The following is a 19,738-nucleotide window of genomic DNA, read 5'->3' as shown; positions in this document are numbered from 1 at the left end:
TTATAGAGGAGCCCCCCCATGTTATAGAAGAGCCCCCCCCGTTATAGAAGAGCCCCCCCCATGTTATAGAGGAGACCCCCCATGATATAGAGGAGCCCCCCATGTTATAGAAGAGACCCCCCCTTGTTATAGAGGAGACCCCCCCATGTTATAGAAGAGACACCCCATGTTATAGAAGAGACCCCCCCATGTTATAGAGCCCCCCCATGTTATAGAGCCCCCCCATGTTATAGAAGAGCCCCCATGTTATAGAGGAGACCCCCCCATGTTATAGAAGAGACCCCCCATGATATAGAGGAGCCCCCCATGATATAGAGCCCCCCATGATATAGAGCCCCCCATGTTATAGAGGACCCCCCCATGTTATAGAAGAGCCCCCCCCCCCATGTTATAGAGATCCCCCATGTTATAGAGACCCCCATGTTATAGAGGAGACCCCCCATGTTATAGAGACCCCCCCATGTTATAGAGGAGCCCCCCATATGTTATAGAGGAGCCCCCATGTTATAGAGGAGCCCCCCATGTTATAGAAGAGCCCCCCCATGTTATAGAGGAGACCCCCCCATGTTATAGAGCCCAACATGTTATAGAGGAGACCCCCATGTTATAGAAGAGCCCCCCCATGTCACAGAGGAGACCCCCCATGTTATAAAGGAGACCCCCATGTTATAGACCCCCCCATGTTATAGAAGAGACCACCCCTGTTACAGAGACCCCCCATGTTACAGAGGAGACCCCCATGTCATAGAGGAGACCCCCCATGTTATAGAGGAGACCCCCATGTTATAGAGGAGACCCCCCATGTTATAGAAGAGCCCACCCCATGTCACAGTGGAGACCCCCCCATGTTATAGAAGAGCCCCCCATGTTATAGAGACCCACCCATGTTATAGAGGAGCCCCATGTCACAGAGGAGACCCCCCCATGTTATAGAAGAGCCCCCCCATGTCACAGAGACCCCCCCATGTTATAGAGGAGACCCTCATGTTATAGAGCCCCCCCATATGTTATAGAAGAGACCACCCCTATGTTAGAGACCCCCCATGTTACAGAGGAGACCCCCCATGTTATAGATGAGACCCCCAAGTTATAGAGGAGACCCCCATTTTATAGACCCCCATTATAGATGAGCCCCATTTTATAGAGACCCCCCATGATATAGAGGAGCCCCCCCATGTTTTAGAGGAGCCCCCCATGTTATAGAAGAGCCCCCCCCCATGTTATAGAGGAGCCCCCCCATGTTACAGAGGAGACCCCCCATGTTACAGAGGAGCCCCCCCATGTTATAGAAGAGCCCCCCCATGTTATAGAGGAGCCCCCCATGTTATAGAAGAGCCCCCCCATGTTATAGAGGAGACCCCCCATGTTATAGAGGAGACCCCCCCATGTTATAGAGGAGCCCCCCCGTTACAGAGGAGACCCCCCATGTTACAGAGGAGACCCCCCATGTTATACAAGAGCCCCCCATGTTATAGAGGAGCCCTCCATGTTATAGAGCCCCCCATGTTATAGAAGAGCCCCCCCATGTTATAGAGGAGCCCCCCCATGTTATAGAAGAGCCCCCCGTTATAGAGGAGCCCCCCCATGTTGTAGAAGAGCCCCCCCATGTTATAGAAGAGCCCCCATGTTATAGAGGAGACCCCCCATGTTATATAAGAGCCCCCCATGTTATAGAGGAGCCCCCGTTATACAGGAGACCCCCCCATGTTATAGAAGAGACCCCCCATGTTATAGAGGAGCCCCCCATGATATAGAGGAGCCCCCCATGTTATAGAAGAGCCCCCCCATGTTATAGAGGAGCCCCCCATGTTATAGAGGAGACCCCCCCATGTAATGGAAGAGACCCCCCATGTTATAGAGACCCCCCCCATGTTATAGAAGAGCCCCCATGTTACAGAGGAGACCCCCCATGTTATAGAAGAGACCCCCCATGTTATAGAGGAGCCCCCCATGATATAGAGCCCCCCATGTAATAGAAGAGCCCCCATGTTATAGTAGAGCCCCCCATGTTATAGAGGCACCCCCCCATGTTATAGAAGAGCCCCCCATGTTATAGAGGAGCCCCCCATGATAGAGACCCCCCATGTTATAGAGGAGCCCATGTTATAGAAGAGACCCCCATGTTATAGAGGAGCCCCCATGTTATAGAAGAGCCCCCCATGTTATAGAGGAGCCCCCATGTTATAGAAGAGCCCCCCATGTTATAGAAGAGCCCCCCATGTTATAGAGGAGCCCCCCATGTTATAGAGGAGCCCCCCCATGTTATAGAAGAGCCCCCCATGTTATAGAGGAGCCCCCCATGTTATAGAAGAGCCCCCCATGTTATAGAGGAGCCCCCCATATTATAGAGGAGCCCCCCATATTATAGAGGAGCCCCCCCATGTTATAGAAGAGACCCCCCCATGTTATAGAAGAGACCCCCCATGTTATAGAAGAGCCCCCATGTTATAGAAGAGCCCCCATGTTATAGAGGAGACCCCCCAGTTATAGAAGAGACCCCCCATGTTATAGAGGAGCCCCCCAATGATATAGAGGAGCCCCCCATGATATAGAGGAGCCCCCCATGATATAGAGGAGCCCCCCATGTTATAGAAGAGCCCCCCATGTTATAGAAGAGCCCCCCCATGTTATAGAAGAGCCCCCCATGTTATAGAAGAGCCCCCCATGTTATAGAAGAGCCCCCCATGATATAGAGACCCCCCCATGTTATAGAAGAGACCCCCCCATGTTATAGAAGAGCCCCCCCATGTTATAGAAGAGCCCCCATGTTATAGAGGAGACCCCCCATGTTATAGAAGAGACCCCCCATGTTATAGAGGAGCCCCCCATGATATAGAGGAGCCCATGATATAGAAGAGCCCCCCCATGTTATAGAAGAGCCCCCCCATGTTAGAGGAGCCCCCCATGTTATAGAGGAGACCCCCCCCATGTTATAGAGGAGACCCCCCCATGTTATAGAGACCCCCCCATGTTATAGAGGAGACCCCACATGTTATAGAGCCCCCCATGATATAGAGGAGCCCCCCCATGTTATAGAGGAGCCCCCCCATGTTATAGAGGAGCCCCCCCATGTTATAGAAGAGCCATGTTATAGAGGAGATCCCCCATGTTATAGAAGAGCCCCCCATGTTATAGAAGAGCCCCCATGTTATAGAGGAGCCCCCCCATGTTATAGAGGAGCCCCCCATGTTATAGAGGAGCCCCCCATGTTATAGAAGAGACCCCCCCATGTTATAGAGCCCCCCCAGTTATAGAGCCCCCCCAGTTATAGAGCCCCCCCATGTTACAGAGGAGACCCCCCCATGTTATAGAAGAGACCACCCCTGTTACAGAGACCCCCCATGTCACAGAGGAGACCCCCCATGTTATAGAGGAGACCCCCATGTTATAGAAGAGCCCACCCCATGTCACAGTGGAGACCCCCCCATGTTATAGAAGAGCCCACCCCATGTCACAGTGGAGACCCCCCCATGTTATAGAAGAGCCCCCCATGTTATAGAGACCCACCCTTGTTATAAAGGAGACCCCCATGTTATAGAGCCCCCCCATGTTACAGAGGAGACCACCCGTTACAGAGACCCCCCATGTCACAGAGGAGACCCCCCCATGTTATAGAGCCCCCCCATGTCACAGAGACCCCCCATGTTATAGAAGAGCCCCCCCATGTCACAGAGACCCCCCCATGTTATAGAGACCCCCATATGTTATAGAAGAAACCACCCCTATGTTACAGAGACCCCCATGTTACAGAGGAGACCCCCCATGTTATAGATGAGACCCCCAAGTTATAGAGGAGACCCCCATTTTATAGAGACCCCTCCATGTTATAGATGAGACCCCCCCATGTTATAGAGGAGCCCCCCATTTTATAGAGAAGACCCCATGTTATAGAGGAGCCCCCCATTTTATAGAGAAGACCCCCCATGTTACAGAGGACACCCCCCCATGTTACAGAGGAGACAGAGCTGGAGGGGGTGTACTTACATACTGTGCCCTCGCCTTCTTGCCCCCTCAGAGGGCTGTGGATCTGGAGCGACTCCCATCATCTGGAGCGCACTGGGTGCAGTGGTGCCGTCCGCTCTGACCTCGGCTGCACATGCTCAGTAGTGTCCGGGACCGCGGACTCCTGGACTGGGAGGTTTGTCTTTCCGGCTCCTCAGCCCCGATTTTCGGGGGGCGATTCTCATCAGTGACGCCTCATTTTTCTCGTAAGATTTTTTTTTTTATTACAACTTATTATTTTTGTTCACTTTTCACACAAAGGACAGAAAATCGTGCAGGAAAAGAGATGAGAGGATCCCGCAGACTGTGCACCCAGCCCCCCGCACACAGACCGCCCAAAATCCATTACTACTAGATTTCATTCTTTTGTAAAGGAACCTGGAATATTTTCCCCTCCCCCACCTGGAATTTTTGAGTGTCACTCCCCCCATTGTAAAGGACAGTGCTTGTGGCTCAGCAGCCACTATCTGCTGTGAGACGAACGCAGGTGATCGTCCGCCGTCCGCTGTAAGCGACACGTACGCAGGTGATCGGCCGCCGTCCGCTGTGACACGTACGCAGGTGGCCGTCCGCTGTAAGCGACACGTACGCAGGGGATCGGCCGCCGTCCGCTGTAAGCGACACGTACGCAGGTGACCGTCCGCCGTCCGCTGTAAGCGACACGTACGCAGGTGACCGTCCGCTGTAAGCGACACGTACGCAGGTGATCGTCCGCTGTAAGCGACACGTACGCAGGTGACCGTCCGCTGTAAGCGACACGTACGCAGGTGATCGTCCGCCGTCCGCTGTAAGCGACACGTACGCAGGTGATCGTCCCCCGTCCGCTGTAAGCGACACGTACGCAGGTGACCGTCCGCCGTAAGCGACACGTACGCAGGTGACCGTCCGCCGTAAGCGACACGTACGCAGGTGATCGGCCCCCGTCCGCTGTAAGCGACACGTACGCAGGTGATCGTCCGCCGTAAGCGACACGTACGCAGGTGATTATCCGCCGTCCGCTGTAAGCGACACGTACGCAGGTGATCGTCCCCCGTCCGCTGTAAGCGACACGTACGCAGGTGATCGTCCCCCGTCCGCTGTAAGCGACACGTACGCAGGTGATCGGCCGCCGTCCGCTGTAAGCGACACGTACGCAGGTGATCGGCCGCCGTCCGCTGTAAGCGACACGTACGCAGGTGATCGGCCGCCGTCCGCTGTAAGCGACACGTACGCAGGTGATCGGCCGCCGTCCGCTGTAAGCGACACGTACGCAGGTGATCGGCCCCCGTCCGCTGTAAGCGACACGTACGCAGGTGATCGGCCCCCGTCCGCTGTAAGCGACACGTACGCAGGTGATCGTCCGCCGTAAGCGACACGTACGCAGGTGATCGTCCGCCGTCCGCGACACGTACGCAGGTGGCCGTCCGCCGTCCGCGACACGTACGCAGGTGATCGTCCGCCGTCCGCGACACGTACGCAGGTGATCGTCCGCCGTCCGCGACACGTACGCAGGTGATCGTCCGCCGTCCGCGACACGTACGCAGGTGATCGTCCGCCGTCCGCGACACGTACGCAGGTGATCGTCCGCCGTCCGCGACACGTACGCAGGTGATCGTCCGCCGTCCGCGACACGTACGCAGGTGATCGTCCGCAGTCCGCAACACGTACGCAGGTGATCGTCCGCTGTAAGCGACACGTACGCAGGTGATCGTCCGCTGTATGCGAGACGTACGCAGGTGATCGTCCGCCGCAAGCGACACGTACGCAGGTGATCATCCGCCGCGACACGTACGCAGGTGATCATCCGCCGCGACACGTACGCAGGCGATCGTCCGCCGTCCGCTGTAAGCGACACGTACGCAGGTGATCGTCCGCGACACGTACGCAGGTGATCGTCCGCCGCGAGACGTACGCGGCTGTTCGGCCGCCGCGAGACGTACGCGGCTGATCGGCCGCCGCGAGACGTACGCGGGTGATCGGCCGCCGCGAGACGTACGCGGGTGATCGTCCGCCGTCTGCTGTGACAGCTCTGCCAGCAGCATTTCCAGGCGCTGCCCAGAATTTATCTCCAAGGTGGACGGGGCGATCGGGTGACGCTACAGCCATGCTGTCCTTACATTGCCCTTGGTGAAGGAGGCCAAGCTCCAAGATCCTACTCCACCATCAGTAGTGTACATCTCTAGAATCAGCGCCATGCAATCACACATTATTCCAGCTGCCCCTCTCCATCAGATGTAACAGGTCCAGCAGCTATTTTGGAAAGTCTGCTCATCACTGTCTTCTGGCTGCACACAGGCATGCCATGGCCATTCTCCAATATTGTCTCCCCCTTCCCCACCTGCAGGAGGCGGAGCCCAGAGAATGAGGCTCCGCCCTAACCCGCGTTATAAAAAAGTGACATCGTCCTGAGACTGCACCCAGCGCCAGTGTGCGTCGTAAGCCCTCCCGCTGTGGCCAGTCCTGAGATTGGGCTTCTCCTCCGGGCCTGGCTGGGCTGAGGGGCCGTTGGTCATGTAATTGTCAGTCGTCAGAGGAGGGCGCTGTGGGGTGGATAACATGATGGGCTCACTGGTGCTCAAGCTATACTCATCCATGTCATCGGCCAGTGTGTCCAGGAAGCTGCCAATAGAGATGCTATCCAGCCGCTCTGCCGGATCCGGGAAGCTGTTCCAGCTGCTGCGCCGCGACGTCTCCTGGCTACCGGCCAGACTGTACTGACTACTGGTCAGACTGCTGCAGCGACTGGTCAGCGCCCCCTTCTCCTCCAGGATCCACTTCACCGCCTCAATCCCCTCATTCACTAGGAGAAACTGCTGCAGAATCTGTACATCAATGGCTCGCAGGCGGGCCTGTAGGAAAGAGAGAAGATCAGCGGTGTCCATACGTCCCGTGTCTTACTGCACCGTCCTGGGGGGGAGGGAAAGAGGATCAGCGGCGTCCATACGTCCCGTGTCTTACTGCACCGTCCGGAGAGAAGGAAAGAAGATCAGCGGCGTCCATACGTCCTGTGTCTTACTGCACCGTCCTGGGGGGAGGGAAAGAGGATCAGTGGAGGACGCAGGTCTCGTGTCTTACTGCACCGTCCTGGGGGGAGGGAAAGAGGATCAGCGGCGTCCATACGTCCTGTGTCTTACTGCACCGTCCGGAGAGAAGGAAAGAAGATCAGCGGCGTCCATACGTCCTGTGTCTTACTGCACCGTCCTGGGGGGGAGGGAAAGAGGATCAGTGGAGGACGCAGGTCTCGTGTCTTACTGCACCGTCCTGGGGGGAGGGAAAGAGGATCAGCGGCGTCCATACGTCCCGTGTCTTACTGCACCGTCCGGAGAGAAGGAAAGAGGATCAGCGGCGTCCATACGTCCCGTGTCTTACTGCACCGTCCTGGGGGGAGGGAAAGAGGATCAGTGGAGGACGCAGGTCTCGTGTCTTACTGCACCGTCCGGGGGGAGGGAAAGAGGATCAGCGGAGGACGCAGGTCCCGTGTCTTACTGCACCGTCCTGGGGGAGGGAAAGAGGATCAGCGGAGGACGCAGGTCCCGTGTTTTACTGCACCGTCCGGGGGGGGGAGGGAAAGAGGATCAGTGGAGGACGCAGGTCCCGTGTCTTACTGCACCGTCCTGGGGGGAGGGAAAGAGGATCAGTGGAGGACGCAGGTCTCGTGTCTTACTGCACCGTCCGGGGGGAGGGAAAGAGGATCAGCGGAGGACGCAGGTCTCGTGTCTTACTGCACCGTCCTGGGGGAGGGAAAGAGGATCAGCGGAGGACGCAGGTCCCGTGTTTTACTGCACCGTCCGGGGGGGGGGAGGGAAAGAGGATCAGTGGAGGACGCAGGTCCCGTGTCTTACTGCACCGTCCTGGGGGAGGGAAAGAGGATCAGTGGAGGACGCAGGTCCCGTGTCTTACTGCACCGTCCTGGGGGAGGGAAAGAGGATCAGCGGAGGACGCAGGTCCCGTGTCTTACTGCACCGTCCGGGGGGAGGGAAAGAGGATCAGTGGAGGATGCAGGTCCCGTGTCTTACTGCACCGTCCGGGGGGAGGGAAAGAGGATCAGTGGAGGATGCAGGTCCCGTGTATTACTGCACCGTCCTGGGAGGAGGGAAAGAGGATCAGCGGAGGACGCAGGTCTCGTGTATTACTGCACCGTCCTGGGAGGAGGGAAAGTGGATCAGCGTAGGACGCAGGTCTCGTGTCTTACTCCACCGTCCTGGGGGAGGGAAAGAGGATCAGAGGAGGACGCAGGTCTCGTGTATTACTGCACCGTCCTGGGGGGAGGGAAAGAGGATCAGCGGCGTCCATACGTCCCGTGTCTTACTGCACCGTCCTGGGGGGAGGGAAAGAGGATCAGTGGAGGACGCAGGTCCCGTGTCTTACTGCACCGTCCTGGGAGGAGGGAAAGTGGATCAGCGTAGGACGCAGGTCTCGTGTCTTACTACACCGTCCTGGGGGGAGGGAAAGAGGATCAGAGGAGGACGCAGGTCTCGTGTCTAACTGCACCGTCCTGTGGGAGGGAAAGAGGATCAGCGGAGGACGCAGGTCTCGTGTGTAACTGCACCGTCCTGTGGGAGGGAAAGAGGATCAGTGGAGGACACAGGTCTCGTGTCTTACTACACCTGTCCTGGGGGAGGGAAAGAGGATCAGCGGAGGACGCAGGTCTCGTGTCTTACTACAACGTCCTGGGGGAGGGAATGAGGATCAGCGGAGGACGCAGGTCTCGTGTCTTACTACACCGTCCTGGGGGAGGGAAAGAGGATCAGCGGAGGACGCAGGTCTCGTGTCTTACTGCACCGCCCTGTGGGAGGGAAAGAGGGAAAGCGGAGGACGCAGGTCTCGTGTCTTACTGCACCGCCCTGTGGGAGGGAAAGAGGGAAAGCGGAGGATGCAGGTCTCGTGTCTTACTGCACAGTCCTGGGGGAGGGAAAGAGGATCAGCGGAGGACGCAGGTCTCGTGTCTTACTGCACCGTCCTGGGGGAGGGAAAGAGGATCAGCGGAGGACGCAGGTCCCGTGTCTTACTGCACCGTCCTGGGGGAGGGAAAGAGGATCAGCGGAGGACGCAGGTCTCGTGTCTTACTGCACCGTCCTGGGGGGAGGGAAAGAGGATCAGAGGAGGACAGCAGGTCTCGTGTCTTACTGCACCGCCCTGTGGGAGGGAATGAGGATCAGCGGAGAACGCAGGTCCCGTGTCTTACTGCACCGTCCTGGGGGAGGGAAAGAGGATCAGCGGACGACGCAGGTCTCGTGTCTTACTGCACCGCCCTGTGGGAGGGAAAGAGGATCAGAGGAGGACGCAGGTCTCTTGTCTTACTGCACCGCCCTGTGGGAGGGAAAGAGGAACAAAGGAGGACGCAGGTCTCGTGTCTTACTACACCGTCCTGGGGGAGGGAAAGAGGATCAGCGGAGGACGCAGGTCTCGTGTCTTACTGCACCGCCCTGTGGGAGGGAAAGAGGATCAGAGGAGGACGAAGGTCTCGTGTCTTACTGCACCGCCCTGTGGGAGGGAAAGAGGATCAGAGGAGGACGAAGGTCTCGTGTCTTACTGCACCGCCCTGTGGGAGGGAAAGAGGATCAGCGGAGGACGCAGGTCTCGTGTCTTACTGCACCGCCCTGTGGGAGGGAAAGAGGATCAGAGGAGGACGAAGGTCTCGTGTCTTACTGCACCGCCCTGTGGGAGGGAATGAGGATCAGCGGAGGACGCAGGTCCCGTGTCTTACTGCACCGTCCTGGAGGAGGGAAAGAGGATCAGCGGAGGACGCAGGTCTCGTGTCTTACTACACCGTCCTGGGGGAGGGAAAGAGGATCAGCGGAGGACGCAGGTCTCGTGTCTTACTGCACCGCCCTGTGGGAGGGAAAGAGGATCAGAGGAGGACGAAGGTCTCGTGTCTTACTGCACCGCCCTGTGGGAGGGAAAGAGGATCAGAGGAGGACGAAGGTCTCGTGTCTTACTGCACCGCCCTGTGGGAGGGAAAGAGGATCAGCGGAGGACGCAGGTCTCGTGTCTTACTGCACCGCCCTGTGGGAGGGAAAGAGGATCAGAGGAGGACGAAGGTCTCGTGTCTTACTGCACCGCCCTGTGGGAGGGAATGAGGATCAGTGGAGGACGCAGGTCCCGTGTCTTACTGCACCGTCCTGGAGGAGGGAAAGAGGATCAGCGGAGGACGCAGGTCTCGTGTCTTACTGCACAGTCCTGGGGGAGGGAAAGAGGATCAGCGGAGGACGCAGGTCCCGTGTCTTACTCCACCGTCCTGGCAGGAGGGAAAGAGGATCAGTGGAGGACGCAGGTCCCGTGTCTTACTGCACCGTCCTGGGGGAGGGAAAGAGGATCAGTGGAGGACGCAGGTCCCGTGTCTTACTGCACCGTCCTGGGGGAGGGAAAGAGGATCAGTGGAGGACGCAGGTCTACTGTCTTACTGCACCGTCCTGGGGGAGGGAATGAGGGGGGCTGCTCTTATAATACACAGGGGGGGGGGGGTGTTGGGGGAGGGGGCTCCTCTTATAACACACGGGGGGGTGTTGGGGGAGGGGGGCTCCTCTTATAACACACGGGGGGGTGTTGGGGGAGGGGGGCTCCTCTTATAACACACGGGGGGGTGTTGGGGGAGGGGGGCTCCTCTTATAACACACGGGGGTGTTGGGGGAGGGGGGCTCCTCTTATAACACACGGGGGGTGTTGGGGGAGGGGGGCTCCTCTTGTAACACACGGGGGGTGTTGGGGGAGGGGGGCTCCTCTTATAACACACGGGGGGGGTGTTGGGGGAGGGGGGCTCCTCTTATAACACACGGGGGGTGTTGGGGGAGGGGGGCTCCTCTTATAACACACGGGGGGTGTTGGGGGAGGGGGGCTCCTCTTATAACACACGGGGGGTGTTGGGGGAGGGGGGCTCCTCTTATAACACACGGGGGGTGTTGGGGGAGGGGGGCTCCTCTTATAACACACGGGGGGTGTTGGGGGAGGGGGGCTCCTCTTATAACACACGGGGGGTGTTGGGGGAGGGGGGCTCCTCTTATAACACACGGGGGGTGTTGGGGGAGGGGGGCTCCTCTTATAACACACGGGGGGTGTTGGGGGAGGGGGGCTCCTCTTATAACACACGGGGGGTGTTGGGGGAGGGGGGCTCCTCTTATAATACACGGGGGGTGTTGGGGGAGGGGGGCTCCTCTTATAATACACGGGGGGTGTTGGGGGAGGGAGGCTCCTCTTATAATACACGGGGGGTGTTGGGGGAGGGGGGCTCCTCTTATAATACACGGGGGGTGTTGGGGGAGGGGGGCTCCTCTTATAATACACGGGGGGTGTTGGGGGAGGGGGGCTCCTCTTATAATACACGGGGGGTGTTGGGGGAGGGGGGCTCCTCTTATAATACACGGGGGGTGTTGGGGGAGGGGGGCTCCTCTTATAATACACGGGGGGTGTTGGGGGAGGGGGGCTCATCTTATAATACACGGGGGGTGTTGGGGGAGGGGGGCTCCTCTTATAATACACGGGGGGTGTTGGGGGGCTCCTCTTATAATATACGGGGGGTGTGGGGGGCTCCTCTTATAATACACGGGGGGTGTTGGGGGAGGGGGGCTCCTCTTATAATACACGGGGGGTGTTGGGGGAGGGGGGCTCCTCTTATAATACACGGGGGGTGTTGGGGGAGGGGGGCTCCTCTTATAATACACGGGGGGTATTGGGGGAGGGGGGCTCCTCTTATAATACACGGGGGGTGTTGGGGGAGGGGGGCTCCTCTTATAATACACGGGGGGTGTTGGGGGAGGGGGGCTCCTCTTATAATACACGGGGGGTGTTGGGGAGGGGGGCTCCTCTTATAATACACGGGGGGTGTTGGGGGAGGGGGGCTCCTCTTATAGTACACGGGGGGTGTTGGGGGAGGGGGGCTCCTCTTATAATACACGGGGGGTGTTGGGGGAGGGGGGCTCCACTTATAATACACGGGGGGTGTTGGGGGAGGGGGGCTCCTCTTATAATACACGGGGGGTGTTGGGGGAGGAGGCTCCTCTTATAATACACGGGGGGGCTCCTCTTATAATACGGGGGGTGTTGGGGGAGGGGGGCTCCTCTTATAATACACGGGGAGGGGGGCTCCTCTTATAATACACGGGGAGGGGTGTTGGGGGAGGGGGGCTCCTCTTATAATACACGGGGGGTGTTGGGGGAGGGGGGCTCCTCTTATAATACACGGGGGGTGTTGGGGGAGGGGGGCTCTTATAATACACGGGGGGCTCCTCTTATAATACACGGGGGGGTGTTGGGGGAGGGGGGCTCCTCTTATAATACACGGGGGGTGTTGCGGGAGAGGGGGCTCCTCTTATAATACACGGGGGGGTGTTGGGGGAGAGGGGGCTCCTCTTATAATACACGGGGGGTGTTGGGGGAGGGGGGCTCCTCTTATAATACACGGGGGGTGTTGGGGGAAGGAGGCTCCTCTTATAATACACGGGGGGGTGTTGGGGGAGGGGGGCTCCTCTTATAATACACGGGGGGGCTCCTCTTATAATACACGGGGGGGGCTCCTCTTATAATACACGGGGGGGGCTCCTCTTATAATGCACGGGGGGGGCTCCTCTTATAATGCACGGGGGGGGCTCCTCTTATAATGCACGGGGGGGGCTCCTCTTATAATGCACGGGGGGGCTCCTCTTATAATGCACGGGGGGGCTCCTCTTATAATGCACGGGGGGGCTCCTCTTATAATGCACGGGGGGGCTCCTCTTATAATGCACGGGGGGGCTCCTCTTATAATGCACGGGGGGGCTCCTCTTATAATGCACGGGGGGGCTCCTCTTATAATGCACGGGGGGGCTCCTCTTATAATGCACGGGGGGGCTCCTCTTATAATACACGGGGGGGCTCCTCTTATAATACACGGGGGGGCTCCTCTTATAATACACGGGGGGGCTCCTCTTATAATACACGGGGGGGCTCCTCTTATAATACACGGGGGGGCTCCTCTTATAATACACGGGGGGGCTCCTCTTATAATACACGGGGGGGCTCCTCTTATAATACACGGGGGGGCTCCTCTTATAATACACGGGGGGGCTCCTCTTATAATACACGGGGGGGCTCCTCTTATAATACACGGGGGGGCTCCTCTTATAATACACGGGGGGGCTCCTCTTATAATACACGGGGGGGCTCCTCTTATAATACACGGGGGGGCTCCTCTTATAATACACGGGGGGGCTCCTCTTATAATACACGGGGGGGCTCCTCTTATAATACACGGGGGGGCTCCTCTTATAATACACGGGGGGGCTCCTCTTATAATACACGGGGGGGCTCCTCTTATAATACACGGGGGGGCTCCTCTTATAATACACGGGGGGGCTCCTCTTATAATACACGGGGGGGCTCCTCTTATAATACACGGGGGGGCTCCTCTTATAATACACGGGGGGGCTCCTCTTATAATACACGGGGGGGCTCCTCTTATAATACACGGGGGGGCTCCTCTTATAATACACGGGGGGGCTCCTCTTATAATACACGGGGGGGCTCCTCTTATAATACACGGGGGGGCTCCTCTTATAATACACGGGGGGGCTCCTCTTATAATACACGGGGGGTGTTGGGGGGGCTCCTCTTATAATACACGGGGGTGTTGGGGGGGCTCCTCTTATAATACACGGGGGTGTTGGGGGGGGCTCCTCTTATAATACACGGGGGTGTTGGGGGGGGCTCCTCTTATAATACACGGGGGGGTGTTGGGGGAAAGGGGCTCCTCTTATAATACACGGGGGGGTGTTGGGGGAAAGGGGCTCCTCTTATAATACACGGGGGGGGCTCCTCTTATAATACACGGGGGGGCTCCTCTTATAATACACGGGGGGGGCTCCTCTTATAATACACGGGGGGGGCTCCTCTTATAATACACGGGGGGGGCTCCTCTTATAATACACGGGGGGGGCTCCTCTTATAATACACGGGGGGGGCTCCTCTTATAATACACGGGGGGGGCTCCTCTTATAATACACGGGGGGGCTCCTCTTATAATACACGGGGGGGGCTCCTCTTATAATACACGGGGGGGGCTCCTCTTATAATACACGGGGGGGGCTCCTCTTATAATACACGGGGGGGGCTCCTCTTATAATACACAGGGGGGGCTCCTCTTATAATACACAGGGGGGGCTCCTCTTATAATACACGGGGGGGGCTCCTCTTATAATACACGGGGGGGGCTCCTCTTATAATACACGGGGGGGGCTCCTCTTATAATACACGGGGGGGGCTCCTCTTATAATACACGGGGGGGGCTCCTCTTATAATACACGGGGGGGCTCCTCTTATAATACACGGGGGGGGCTCCTCTTATAATACACGGGGGGGGCTCCTCTTATAATACACGGGGGGGGCTCCTCTTATAATACACGGGGGGGGCTCCTCTTATAATACACAGGGGGGGCTCCTCTTATAATACACGGGGGGGCTCCTCTTATAATACACGGGGGGGGCTCCTCTTATAATACACGGGGGGGCTCCTCTTATAATACACGGGGGGGGGCTCCTCTTATAATACACAGGGGGGGGCTCCTCTTATAATACACGGGGGGGGCTCCTCTTATAATACACGGGGGGGGCTCCTCTTATAATACACGGGGGGGCTCCTCTTATAATACACGGGGGGGCTCCTCTTATAATACACGGGGGGGCTCCTCTTATAATACACGGGGGGGCTCCTCTTATAATACACGGGGGGGCTCCTCTTATAATACACGGGGGGGCTCCTCTTATAATACACGGGGGGGCTCCTCTTATAATACACGGGGGGGCTCCTCTTATAATACACGGGGGGGCTCCTCTTATAATACACGGGGGGGCTCCTCTTATAATACACGGGGGGGCTCCTCTTATAATACACGGGGGGGCTCCTCTTATAATACACGGGGGGGCTCCTCTTATAATACACGGGGGGGCTCCTCTTATAATACACGGGGGGGCTCCTCTTATAATACACGGGGGGGCTCCTCTTATAATACACGGGGTGGGCTCCTCTTATAATACACGGGGGGGCTCCTCTTATAATACATGGGGGGTGTTGGGGGGGCTCCTCTTATAATACATGGGGGGTGTTGGGGGGGCTCCTCTTATATTACACGGGGGGTGTTGGGGGGGCTCCTCTTATATTACACGGGGGGGCTCCTCTTATAATACACGGGGGGGCTCCTCTTATAATACACGGGGGGTGTTGGGGGGGCTCCTCTTATAATACACGGGGGGTGTTGGGGGGGGCTCCTCTTATAATACACGGGGGGTGTTGGGGGGGGCTCCTCTTATAATACACGGGGGGTGTTGGGGGGGCTCCTCTTATATTACACGGGGGGTGTTGGGGGGGCTCCTCTTATAATACACGGGGGGTGTTGGGGGGGCTCCTCTTATAATACACGGGGGTGTTGGGGGGGCTCCTCTTATAATACACGGGGGGGCTCCTCTTATAATACACTGGGGGTGTTGGGGGGGCTCCTCTTATAATACACGGGGGGTGTTGGGGGGGCTCCTCTTATAATACACGGGGGGGCTCCTCTTATAATACACGGGGGGTGTTGGGGGGGCTCCTCTTATAATACACGGGGGTGTTGGGGGGGCTCCTCTTATAATACACGGGGGGGCTCCTCTTATAATACACGGGGGGTGTTGGGGGGGCTCCTCTTATAATACACGGGGGGTGTTGGGGGGGGCTCCTCTTATAATACACGGGGGTGTTGGGGGGGCTCCTCTTATAATACACGGGGGTGTTGGGGGGGGCTCCTCTTATAATACACGGGGGTGTTGGGGGGGGCTCCTCTTATAATACACGGGGGGGTGTTGGGGGAAAGGGGCTCCTCTTATAATACACGGGGGGGTGTTGGGGGAAAGGGGCTCCTCTTATAATACACGGGGGGGGCTCCTCTTATAATACACGGGGGGGGCTCCTCTTATAATACACGGGGGGGGCTCCTCTTATAATACACGGGGGGGCTCCTCTTATAATACACGGGGGGGGCTCCTCTTATAATACACGGGGGGGCTCCTCTTATAATACACGGGGGGGGCTCCTCTTATAATACACGGGGGGGGCTCCTCTTATAATACACGGGGGGGGCTCCTCTTATAATACACGGGGGGGGCTCCTCTTATAATACACGGGGGGGGCTCCTCTTATAATACACGGGGGGGGCTCCTCTTATAATACACGGGGGGGGCTCCTCTTATAATACACGGGGGGGGCTCCTCTTATAATACACGGGGGGGGCTCCTCTTATAATACACGGGGGGGGCTCCTCTTATAATACACGGGGGGGGCTCCTCTTATAATACACGGGGGGGGCTCCTCTTATAATACACGGGGGGGGCTCCTCTTATAATACACGGGGGGGGCTCCTCTTATAATACACGGGGGGGGCTCCTCTTATAATACACGGGGGGGGCTCCTCTTATAATACACGGGGGGGGCTCCTCTTATAATACACGGGGGGGGCTCCTCTTATAATACACGGGGGGGGCTCCTCTTATAATACACGGGGGGGGCTCCTCTTATAATACACGGGGGGGGCTCCTCTTATAATACACGGGGGGGGCTCCTCTTATAATACACGGGGGGGGCTCCTCTTATAATACACGGGGGGGGCTCCTCTTATAATACACGGGGGGGGCTCCTCTTATAATACACGGGGGGGGCTCCTCTTATAATACACGGGGGGGGCTCCTCTTATAATACACGGGGGGGGCTCCTCTTATAATACACGGGGGGGGCTCCTCTTATAATACACGGGGGGGGCTCCTCTTATAATACACGGGGGGGGCTCCTCTTATAATACACGGGGGGGGCTCCTCTTATAATACACGGGGGGGGCTCCTCTTATAATACACGGGGGGGGCTCCTCTTATAATACACGGGGGGGGCTCCTCTTATAATACACGGGGGGGGCTCCTCTTATAATACACGGGGGGGGCTCCTCTTATAATACACGGGGGGGGCTCCTCTTATAATACACGGGGGGGGCTCCTCTTATAATACACGGGGGGGGCTCCTCTTATAATACACGGGGGGGGCTCCTCTTATAATACACGGGGGGGGCTCCTCTTATAATACACGGGGGGGGCTCCTCTTATAATACACGGGGGGGGCTCCTCTTATAATACACGGGGGGGGCTCCTCTTATAATACACGGGGGGGCTCCTCTTATAATACACGGGGGGGCTCCTCTTATAATACACGGGGGGGCTCCTCTTATAATACACGGGGGGGCTCCTCTTATAATACACGGGGGGGCTCCTCTTATAATACACGGGGGGGCTCCTCTTATAATACACGGGGGGGCTCCTCTTATAATACACGGGGGGGCTCCTCTTATAATACACGGGGGGGCTCCTCTTATAATACACGGGGGGGCTCCTCTTATAATACACGGGGGGGCTCCTCTTATAATACACGGGGGGGCTCCTCTTATAATACACGGGGGGGCTCCTCTTATAATACACGGGGTGGGCTCCTCTTATAATACACGGGGGGGCTCCTCTTATAATACACGGGGGGGCTCCTCTTATAATACACGGGGGGGCTCCTCTTATAATACACGGGGGGGCTCCTCTTATAATACACGGGGGGGCTCCTCTTATAATACACGGGGGGGCTCCTCTTATAATACACGGGGGGGCTCCTCTTATAATACACGGGGGGGCTCCTCTTATAATACACGGGGGGGCTCCTCTTATAATACACGGGGGGGGGCTCCTCTTATAATACACGGGGGGGGGCTCCTCTTATAATACACGGGGGGGGCTCCTCTTATAATACACGGGGGGGGGCTCCTCTTATAATACACGGGGGGGGCTCCTCTTATAATACACGGGGGGGGCTCCTCTTATAATACACGGGGGGGCTCCTCTTATAATACATGGGGGGTGTTGGGGGGGCTCCTCTTATAATACATGGGGGGTGTTGGGGGGGCTCCTCTTATATTACACGGGGGGTGTTGGGGGGGCTCCTCTTATATTACACGGGGGGGCTCCTCTTATAATACACGGGGGGGCTCCTCTTATAATACACGGGGGGTGTTGGGGGGGCTCCTCTTATAATACACGGGGGGTGTTGGGGGGGCTCCTCTTATAATACACGGGGGGTGTTGGGGGGGCTCCTCTTATAATACACGGGGGGTGTTGGGGGGGCTCCTCTTATAATACACGGGGGGTGTTGGGGGGGCTCCTCTTATAATACACGGGGGGTGTTGGGGGGGCTCCTCTTATAATACACGGGGGGTGTTGGGGGGGCTCCTCTTATAATACACGGGGGGGCTCCTCTTATAATACACGGGGGGTGTTGGGGGGGCTCCTCTTATAATACACGGGGGGTGTTGGGGGGGCTCCTCTTATAATACACGGGGGGGCTCCTCTTATAATACACGGGGGGTGTTGGGGGGGCTCCTCTTATATTACACGGGGGGGCTCCTCTTATAATACACGGGGGGTGTTGGGGGGGCTCCTCTTATAATACACGGGGGGTGTTGGGGGGGCTCCTCTTATAATACACGGGGGTGTTGGGGGGGCTCCTCTTATAATACACGGGGGGGCTCCTCTTATAATACACGGGGGGTGTTGGGGGGGCTCCTCTTATATTACACGGGGGGGCTCCTCTTATAATACACGGGGGGTGTTGGGGGGGCTCCTCTTATATTACACGGGGGGTGTTGGGGGGGCTCCTCTTATAATACACGGGGGGTGTTGGGGGGGCTCCTCTTATAATACACGGGGGGTGTTGGGGGGGCTCCTCTTATAATACACGGGGGGTGTTGGGGGGGCTCCTCTTATAATACACGGGGGTGTTGGGGGGGCTCCTCTTATAATACACGGGGGGGCTCCTCTTATAATACACGGGGGGTGTTGGGGGGGGTTCCTCTTATATTACACGGGGGGTGTTGGGGGGGCTCCTCTTATAATACACGGGGGGTGTTGGGGGGGGTTCCTCTTATATTACACGGGGGGTGTTGGGGGGGCTCCTCTTATAATACACGGGGGGGGCTCCTCTTATATTACACGGGGGTGTTGGGGGGGGGCTCCTCTTATAATACACGGGGGGTGTTGGGGGGGGCTCCTCTTATAATACACGGGGGGTGTTGGGGGGGGTTCCTCTTATATTACACGGGGGGTGTTGGGGGGGCTCCTCTTATAATACACGGGGGGGCTCCTCTTATAATACATGTTCCTGTCCCTCACCAGCTCCAGCCGCAGCGCCTCCATCTTGTCCTCCAGGCTCCGGCCCCCGCTGCCGCAGCCCCTCATCCTCGGCTCCTCGCTCATCCAGCGCAGCAGGCCCTCGGGGGTCTTCCTGCCCACCTTGCTCTCCACGTCCCTCAGGTCCGGAGCGGCGTCCATGACACCGCACTCAGGTCGGCTCCACCTGCTGCACGGCCGCCAGCGCCGTAATGTTCGGAGTATGAGCGCAACTGCGCTACTGGCTACAGCCGGCAGAGGGCGCGCGGAGCAATGCAGTGAGACCAACCAGTGAGCGGCCGGCGAGGGAGGGTGAGGAGGGCAACGCCGATGGTTTCCTCGAGCTTAGTTTGGAGGAAGTGACGACATTGATGCGGAGGTCAGAGGTCACATTGGGGCGGAGGTCAGAGGTCACTTTGGGGGTGCTGCCTTTATTTACATCAGGCGCCTGCGCTTGGCTGACACCAGGGAGCAATGGCTTCTGTGTGTGTCTAGAGCGGCGCAGGCCTCGGCTCATTGACGGGAATGTTGTCAGTCTGGGGCCGATGTGCTGCCCATCAATTCTCCG

At 57.8% G+C, this 19,738-nt stretch overlaps 1 protein-coding gene across 1 annotated transcript; it reads right to left on the bottom strand.

Annotated features, from left to right (window-relative positions):
* Positions 1 to 5,823: 5,823 nt before the first annotated feature.
* On the bottom strand, positions 5,824 to 19,490 carry LURAP1 (leucine rich adaptor protein 1). The gene is made up of 2 exons (XM_073565216.1): positions 19,174 to 19,490; positions 5,824 to 6,830 (listed from the first exon to the last, which is right to left on the bottom strand). The coding sequence occupies exons 1-2, from the start codon at positions 19,330 to 19,332 to the stop codon at positions 6,366 to 6,368; spliced, it is 624 nt and encodes a 207-aa protein (XP_073421317.1). The 5' UTR covers positions 19,333 to 19,490; the 3' UTR covers positions 5,824 to 6,365.
* Between the last annotated feature and the right edge of the window lie 248 nt (positions 19,491 to 19,738).

The sequence above is a fragment of the Dendrobates tinctorius genome, unplaced genomic scaffold (assembly GCF_039654945.1).
Source record: "Dendrobates tinctorius isolate UK_male_01 unplaced genomic scaffold, ASM3965494v1 ptg000590l, whole genome shotgun sequence".
NCBI lineage: Eukaryota > Metazoa > Chordata > Amphibia > Anura > Dendrobatidae > Dendrobates > Dendrobates tinctorius.
The sequence above is the reverse complement of the archived record's forward strand: the minus strand, read 5'-3'. Positions and strand labels throughout refer to the sequence as shown.